Below are 9,055 nucleotides of genomic sequence, written 5' to 3' on the forward strand. Positions count from 1 at the left end.
ATAATGCATTGTATTTGTGACCGTGTGTGGGTGCTTAAGAGTTAACCTGCTAAATATACCACACATTTTTGGAATTCTGTTTTGTGGTGTTTTTTAATCTAACAGGAGCCTCATAAAATAGAAGTGGTTGGACCAACGAGGGGAGCTTATGCAATGGAGGAGCCCTGCCTGGAGGAAGGGGTGCTGCATTCTCAGTCCTGCTCAGATCCCCAAACTGCGCAACCATGGCCCACTGCTGTTCTTCTCTGGGCTTTGGTGTCCCTCATTGCCATGGGCAATGTCTTGAGGTCTTCCACCTGCAACTGCAAAATTAGGGAAGAGAGCCCTGTGTGTCATGGGGGGATACTTGGGTTCCTAGGGACCCAGGAAGGCCAGGGACTCCCTGGGAGACCTGAGGGAGGCTGCTTCCTCTGGATTGGCTCAGTCCCCTCATTGTGAAGCGGCGGCCTCGGCTATCATTTTTGCACCAATGCTCCTAGTGTCTAAGTTTTGGGTAGAGAGTGAGACCTGAAATTTAAGCCTCCCCTTCAGGGTCCCAGGTGGTCTGGCTGAAGTTGGTCACCCCCACAGCCCTGGGTTTCTCCTCCCTGAGCTCCTGTTACTCCTCTGGCTCCAAGTTGGCCCTCACTCAGGGAGACTTGGGGATCCTGGCTGGGCTGGCCTATCCTGAAGGTGGGAAGCATAGGTGTTGGGGGCAGGGATGTTGGGCAAATGCCCACCCGAGGGACCGGTCTGTGGCTATGCCTCTCCCAAGTCTCATGTGTTGGGCTGGCCTGGCAGCTCACCAACGCTCGGATGGTAACTGTGTGCTACCCGGGAGTGAAGCTCAGGCAAGCCTGTAAGCGGGAAAGTGCACGAGATGGAGTACTAAGCAGCTGGGAACAAGTCCGAAGTGGCTCCGTACACGGGCTTTTTTGTGTGCAGGACGGTGTATGTGCAAGGTTGCGGCTTGCGTGGAAAAACAATGTCTATGTGGCTTGCCTATATATGCAAAGCCGGTTCCTGCAGGCATTCCCAAGACCCTGATGAACAGTAATTGCCTCGGAGATCAGGAACGGAGTGGCTGGGAAGGAAGGAGACGGACTGTTGCTTTAGTCTCTTTTGTAGCTCCTGAGCTAGGAACTCTGTAAGTGCATCCACTTCACAGGAAATACAATGGGAAGAACCCGGCATGAGGAGGCGTGCAAGAGGGGCTCCCGACCCTTCCTGGTCTGCACGCTGGGTCCACGAGTGCGTGTGGCTTGTGAAAACTCGTTGAGCTATGCACTCACCGGCGGGTGCGCTGTCCTGTGCGTGAGTTATACTTCGGGGGAAAGCTGTAACTTAGTATGCTGTAAATGCTTGTTTCAGTGTCCGTTTTACAAAAACTCTGTAGGATTACAGTGTCGACTGTGGTTGTCTTTGGGACGGGTGCTATTTCTAGGGTCTTGCAGCGTTTAAATGTTTTACAGTGAAAACAGAAGCAGAGAAACCGATGGATGCTTTTTCAGAACTAGAAATCAGGACAGAGCACTTTTGGAAGGACACACAGGAAAGTGTTACCAGCCACTGGCTTCAGGGAGGAGATTACTTACCCCGTGCAAAAATGGTCTATTAAAAACTATTTAACAAGGCAAACAGATAATTATCATTCTGTCCCAGCTATTCTTGCTGGTTAGAGACGGGCCCAGGGAGGCCCGGGGTGGAGGTTGAGCGATTTCTCTGGGGTCACTCGGCAAATCTGGTGGCAGAAGTGGGCCTCCAGCCACGAGCACCCAAGGGTCTGCTCTGTCCCCACTCCCGGGTTTCCTGCCATTGACAAGTCACAGTCCTTTCCTATGGCTTTGCCAGGGGCTGCCTGGCCCTGGGCAGACACAGGGAGTACAATGTGCTTTCCTAATTAGCTCCCCCCGGGGGACGCACGACTACACTGGGACAGGATAGGCAAGCCCCGTGTCCCTGGAACACTGGGGACACGAGGTGGAGGGTGCGGGGAAAGCTCTCCCAGGCTGGACCTCCGCCCTTTGGGGCCCTCCTTCCTGCACTTCTCATGCCAAAGAGGTTAAATGTGGTGGTTGCACGGCCACTCTAACCTGGGCTGACCACCCCCTTACTCTCCTGGGGCCGCGGTCTTTGTCTGTGAGGCAGACGGGGTGCGTCTGGCTCACCGCGGTGGTGTCTGGCGCAGAGCCTGGCATGGACAGTAATCTGTTGATCGGCACAACGGGCAGCCCCGCTTCAGGCTCAGTCAAAAGGTCAAATGCAGAGCAGAGTGGATACAAGCGTGGACTCTGGCCAGGCATCCGTCAGTAGACACTAATTAAAAGTGTTTGTTAAATTCATTTTCCAAATAAGCATGAGTGTACCCAGAGACAAGGGCGGCTGCCCGGCTCTGTCACCTCACCTGGCCCCGCTCTCTGCCCTGCCTTCCTTCCCCCCAGCCTCCCGAGCCTCTGATGCTGGCCTCCCAGGGACTGTCCCAGTCGGAGAGCCAAGGGCACTTGGCTGCACTGCCCAGCTGTCCCCGTCACCATCGTGGCTGAATCTGTGAGACGGGGAGACACCAGCCCTCACTTCGCAGGCCTGCTGAAGAATCGGGGCCTTGGGGGGCTGGCACCCCAGTGGGGTATCTCTGGGGCAAGGGAAGGCTTTGGGGGTGGACAGACCTCACCTCATCATCCTGCCGCGTGCCTTTGGGGGGGGTCACTGCTCCTCCAAATCATCTCAGCTAAAACAGGGGTAAGAACATCCCGTTAGTGCATTTGCTTGCACATGTGGGAACTGCATGCCTACACAGCCCTGTCTGTGAAAACACGGAGAAGGGACGGGTTACAGTAGAGAACATTCGTCAAGTGGAACACACAGCCACTAAAGGGACGAGGCCACTCTTTACCTTTGTGTGCTGACTTGGGATGACAGTCGACTTAGGTCAGGGAGAGACTGCAAGGGGCAGGAAGCATGGACAACGCGCTATTGTTTGTGTAAAGAATGGGAGAAAGTTAACATATACATGTTTCTGTCCTTGCTTGGTTATTCATAGGGAATGGGACAAAATCTGGGAATGGGACAGATCACAAAATCTGGTGACTGAGGCTGCCTGCAGGGAGAGCTGGTGGCTGGAGGGCACGAGGAAGAGAAGCTTCACCATATTTCTTCTTGTACCTCTTGAAGTTTGAACCATGTGGATAAATATATTCCTTTTTCAAAAATAAATAAAATTAATATTTCTTGACCAACCGCACCAGACAGCTAAGGGCTGTTCAAGAAGACTGTTGTGAAGTCTGGTTATCTTGACTTCTGGAGATGGGTCCTCCTGCCTTCCCCCCAGCCCTACCTCCTCCAAGGCAGAAGGCAGCACCTGTGACATCCGGGCCTCTGCACAGTCTAGGAGAGGGGCCACCTCTGACCTCTGATGTCCCTAGTTCCCCCAACCCCGTTCTTCAGCTGGGAACATCTTTTATTTAAAAATACTTTTTTATTTTAAACCCAACAATTCTCTCTCTCTCTCACATATACACACACACACCCCCACACTCATTCACAGATATGCACACATCCTCTGTCACCAATAGTCTTTGTTTTTCCAGAAGTTCAGCCTTGTCTCTGACCAGCCAGGTCTGGGGCTGGCTGGCTGGGTCCTCATAGCTCTCTGAGGGTGCGGTGGAGATGTCCCAGGGAGCCTGCCCACAGGGTCATGGGCCCAGACCATTGTCCCCTGGTCCCAACATGAAAGAAGTTTGGGTTGGGCTCCTGGGGTCTTCTCCCCTATTTAACCAGTGGCTGGCCTCTGGCCTCCTTCTCCAGGGTCCTGCTTGGAACAAATGCCACAGGGGTCTAGGCTCATCTCCGTGGCACTCGGAGGGGGGCCACCCCCCTCACCTTCAAGCAGCTGCCCCCCAGGTCACGACGGCCACCCTGTAAGAGGGAAGAAAGAGAAAGTTCGATCAGGTCCCCATGCACACTGGAACTAACCTCTGTGTCCAGCAATAGGGGACTGGATAAATAAATCATAGCCACACAACACAGTTCTCCACCGCAGAAGGCCGAAGAGACTCTCCAGGACTGACAGGGAATGATGGAGAGATAGCTGCATTGAAGGACAAAAGCAAGAACTGAGTGAATGTTCCTGTGTGCTGAGATGTCTAGAGAGAAGGGCATATGGGAAGTTGCTAACGGGCTTCCCTGGAGGAGAGGGATTTCGTGAGGAGGAGGCATGATGGGTGGGAGGGAGGCTCTTTTTTTCTTTTTTTTTAACCACTATGTACTTTTTTACCCTTTTCATTTCTTGTAATTTCATTTCATGTAATTTGTTGCTTTTTTTTTTTTTTAAAATCCAATACATTTTAAATCATGATATTTTATATTAAAGGGCAAAACAAACGAAGCCCACAGTGGTCCTCCCCACTGCCCGACGGTATGCCCAGTGGCTTACCCATTAACCTCCAAAAGCAGACTCTGGCTTTCTGGCCTCCCTGCCTTCATTCAGGGTGTCCTCTCTGCCAGGAATAGGCACTCTGGTCCCGTCTCCCCGGGAAGGTTTCTCTATTCCTGCCATTACCCAGCACTTCCGGGTACATATCAGCAGAAGAAAACTTAGGAGGGGAAGACAGAGTCTCTTTTTGTTCCCCCATCAGGCTGGGGGCTGAGAAAGTTCTTCACTCTGCAGCCCCAGGCGCAGCCCTGAGCCCGACATGAGCAGGTGCAGACTACTGCGCTCGAATCTGTGGTGCCCACTGGAAGATGAGCTCACGGTGGCAGCCCTGAAGCCACCCGTCCCTCGGCCCGCAGGGCCCATCCCTACCCGGTGGTCTGTGGGCTGGCATGGGGGTATCGTCCTCACTGTAACCCAGCGCGGTCACAGACATTAGAGCACCCCCTCTGTTGAGGCCTCCAGCCACGGAATGATGTGGGTAAAAAAGCTGGGCTAGAAATCCGCGTTGTCCCACAGTCTGTTCTGCTTCCAGGACCCTACTGGTGTCTGAAATCCCACTGTCAATGCTGGCCCCACCGAGGCCGGCTAGGAGATGATAGGACAGGCCTCTTTCTCAGCCATCTAGAGAAATAGCCTAGCATCTGGGAGCTCTGCCCCCTGCCCCCTCCGCCCTGGGCCCAGGTTGGGGCAGATCCATCCAGATGTGAGCCCAGTCTCCCTCGAGGCTCTCTGGGCCCAGGGACAACGTGTTCATTCACAGGCAGGGCTATTTTGAGGGCTGAGGCCACAGTCCCAGCAGAGCCTGGGGCTTAGGCTTCTCAGACAAATCTGGCAGGAGTGGCTGGGAAGGGGGGACAGGCGTTGGGGGGGGAGGGGGTGTAGTGTTGGGGGATAATAAAACCCGCCTCCCACTCTTTCACTCGATGACCTCAGGGGCAGGGGGAGCCACCTCTCCGCCAAGTCTGGCAGTCATCGGGAGACCCCGGTCTCAAGCTAATGCTGGGACTGTTCACCTCTCTGAGCTTCAGTGTCCTCATCTATGAAATGAGGACAAAATGATTCTACTGCCACCCCAGGGCGCAGGCGATTGCAAATGCAGCTGCGAAAGAGGCTTGCAGACAGCCAAAAGCACTTAGAAGGGGCCCTGACTAGGCCCCAGCTTCTCCGTCCCCTAGGAACTCAGCACCTAGGGCTCTGGGAAGCACCGTGATTAGGATTAGTCGGGCTTTAGTGAAACAGATCTGGGCTTTGATCCCTGCTTTGCCACGGACTATCCGTCGGACCTCGGGCAAGTGACTTCACCCCACTGAGCCCGTCTCCCCACGTGTGAAGTGGAGTTACTGTGAGGATGACCCACGCTCCCCTAGGTAAAGTCCTAGCACCGTGTCAGGCACACAGTAAGTGTTCAACAGATGGTCACAAGTATTATTATCAGCATCATCTGGTAATGGTGCCTCCTTGCCCCGCCCCCCAACCCTCTGGCCATGTCCGCTCTTGAGCTGTGTACACCAACTGGGGAGGGGGCCTTACAAGAGGATCCTATCCAACTCCGCCCCCAGGTGACAAAGGGGGAATTGGTAGAGATAAGAACCCCCCTTCCATCTCCCACTTGCTATTTCTACCACAGAGGACCACACTTAACCCCTCCTTAGACAGAAAGATACTACAAGAGCATGGTGGTCCCTGGTGACCCCATCCTCAGACCAGCCATGTGGGAGGGAGGGGGTGGCTCAGAGTAAAGCAATAGAGTCTGGGCCTTGGAGCTCTCTGGCCCCCAAAGCTCAGAAGGGAGCCCCTGCCGTGGCTCCACGAGAGGGTCAGTTTTCGCTCAGTTGAGTCTTCGAGGGGCGAGAGCCGGCCAGGATCGCCCCTCTCGCCTACTCCCAGGGGAGCCCGTGGGGGTGAGCATGGCTTCTGCAGCCAAATTTGGCTAGGTTCTTGGTCCTGTAGATGGATCGCGGGGAAACAGCCAGACCCAGGCGAGTGAGTCCCTGTGATCCAGGGGACAGGCTGAAACCAGCAGAGAAGGCCCCCCAGCCTGCCTTGCTGTTGGTGTGGGCACATGGCAGACACACCTTTTTCCCCAGGCCTGCACTTACAGCTCCCCAGCTCCCCACCCTCTCTCCCCACCCATAACCTTTCCCACTTCCCAATCGCGCAGGCCTGAGTTCAAACCCTCACTTCATCAGGGGCAGCGTCTCTGATCCAGCGACAGCATCTCTAGGCAGGTGGGGGTCACCAGAGCACCTCTTTCCCTCATTGCCCCTGAGGGGTTTTAACCAGAATGTGTGAAGAGTGCTTAGCACAGGAAATCAGTGCCCATCAAGACTGCCTCCCCTCTGTGCTCTGCCACCTTCAATGTCTTCCCCTTTCCTTCTCAGTATCATTTTCCTGATGCCAACTCTTGGGGTGCCCTGTTCCTAGAACACCTTTCCCTATCCACTCATCTGCCTGCCTCTGTTCCTAAGCATGTGTCAGGAATTCAGCCCCTAGCTGGGGGCTTCCTCTGGGCTCCCACAGTCCCTTGGTGCTCTGCCTCCCCACCATGAGACTGCGGCATCCCTGTCTTCATCCCCATTCCCTTGCCCTGGCCCTGGGAGTTCCTGACTGTGGTGGGTGGGACCCCACAACCTGCTTCTCTGGAAATGTTCTCAGAGCCAACAAAAGGCACCTATTGGGTAAATAAGGTTGGCTGAACTGAAGGAACGGGTGAAGGGCAGTTAGAGGGTTATCACTGAGGGCCCAGCCAGCCCTTCACAACTCAGGTTGGATGCATGAAGGCCCACCTGGCTTCCCCACCCAGCCCGGAACACGGGCCAGGGCCCGCAGCTGGGAGCAGCAGCGTACAAGTCAGACAGAGCCTAAGACGACTGACTCAGGGAATCTGAAGCAGCCATGGGGGTGAGAGGCCGGGCTGGGAGTCTGATGAGTCAGAAGATGATGGTCTGGGGCCAGGACACAGAAGCTTCCCCAAGACAGAGTAACGCAGGGGGCCTAGAGCAGCTGTAAGAACCAAAGAATGGGGGACTCAGAGACCTGACTCCAATCCCCCATGCCCTTTCACTTTCCAAAAGACTGTGGGCCAGTCAGGGACTCCCCCGGCCTCAGTATCTCCAGATGTAAATGCTAGCTGCTGGAATCCAAAGGTGTCACGCAGACCAGCTTCCCTACTGTAGGAGAAGGCCAGGACAAGAGAGGGAAATGTGGGGGATGAAGCAGGCTCCTTGGGGCCTAAGCGGGAGGAGAACCTGCTTCCAACCAGGAGAGCCCCCTTTCCTTTTTTAAGATTTATTTATTTGACAGAGAAAGAGAGACAGCAAGAGAGGGAACACAAGCAGGGAGAGTGGGAGAGAAGCAGACTTCCGGAGTAGCAGGGAGCCCGATGCGGGGCTCGATCCCAGGACCCTGGAATCATGACGTGAGCCGAAGGCAGACGCTTAACGACTGAGCCTCCTGGGATCATGACCTGAGCGGAAGGCAGATGCTTAACGACTGAGCCACCCAGGTGTCCCTTTCAACCTCAGCAGCTACTCAACCCCATCTGCCCCCTACCATGCTGATTCTCATCCTTATCTGGAAAACCACAGGAGCTCAGCTCCAGCTCCATCCAGCTGACTCAACAGTGACCTCGCCCCCACACTCTATCCCTTTTGGGGAGACCCCCTTCTTCACTCCTACTGCTCATTAGCTGGCTACCTCAGACTTTTAGTGGGGGATATGTGTCTCCTTTTCTTCTCAGTCTCCCGCCAAGTCTTAGGATGGCGGACAATTATTTTACTGGTAGGGGTAGTTCATGGCAACGTGGACCAGCAAGCAACAGAACCTGCGTTGTGGCTTCCCAGGTGAGCAAATGTGGGCATGCGATCACACCCCCTGAGCCTCAGATCCTCATCAGTGATAAAACGGGCAGAATAACTACCTGCCTGGCGGTTCTTGTGAGGGTAAAAGAGGAGGAGGAACGCACCTCGCGCATGGGAAGAACTTAATGATGGCCTTTCTAACTATTTCCTCACGCTCTTTCCCCAGCACACCTTCACTTAAAGGGGTGTCCTTCAATGGGCAATCTCCGTTCTCTGGGCTTTCCCGTACCACTTCTGTTCGGGGGACTTTGGGTGAGTGGTTCTGTTCCACACAAATCCTGGGCTTGGAGCGCCGCGGCCCCCGACGAACTTCCTGTCGCTTCCCCCTCTCTTCACTGGGGTCTCTGCTCCTCTTCTGCTTCCCTAGGAGGCCCCGTCCCCCGCCAGCCCCGGACCCGCGGCTACAGTCCTGGGGCTCCGCGCACTCACCCCTTTGCGCTGGTTGCTGAGGCAGAAGGTGCAGATGGAGCGCGGCTGGCGGCCGCCGTCGGGGGCGGCGGGGACGGCGCTCTTGGCACTGCCGGCCGCACGGAAGCACGGCTGCCCGTCGTCGGCCGCGTCGCCCAGCAGCAGCACGTTGGCCAGGTGTGCGATGTAGCTGGACGCCAGGCGTAGCGTCTCGATCTTGGACAGCTTGCGGTCCACCGGCTCGGTGGGGATGAGCGTGCGCAGCGCCGTGAAGGCCGTGTTCACGCTCTGCGTGCGGTCCCGCTCCCGCGCGTTGGCCGCCTGCCGCTGTCGCACCACCACCACGGGGCCCGCGCCGCCGCCGCCGCCGCCCGCC

General features: G+C 55.7%; 1 protein-coding gene across 1 annotated transcript in view; it reads right to left on the reverse strand.

The window, feature by feature from the left end:
* Positions 1–2,017: 2,017 nt before the first annotated feature.
* Positions 2,018–9,055, reverse strand: part of TCF15 (transcription factor 15) — a 7,625-nt gene continuing 587 nt past the window's right edge. The window contains exons 2-3 of the mRNA XM_035005620.1: positions 8,701–9,050; positions 2,018–3,894 (exon numbers count right to left, since the gene is read on the reverse strand). Coding sequence (XP_034861511.1) covers positions 3,820–3,894; positions 8,701–9,050 — 425 coding nt within the window. The 3' untranslated portion in view covers positions 2,018–3,819. The remainder of the gene's footprint in view (positions 3,895–8,700; positions 9,051–9,055) is intronic.

The sequence above is a fragment of the Mirounga leonina genome, unplaced genomic scaffold (assembly GCF_011800145.1).
Source record: "Mirounga leonina isolate KUSES-001 unplaced genomic scaffold, KU_Mleo_1.0 Mir_150, whole genome shotgun sequence".
Taxonomy (NCBI): domain Eukaryota; kingdom Metazoa; phylum Chordata; class Mammalia; order Carnivora; family Phocidae; genus Mirounga; species Mirounga leonina.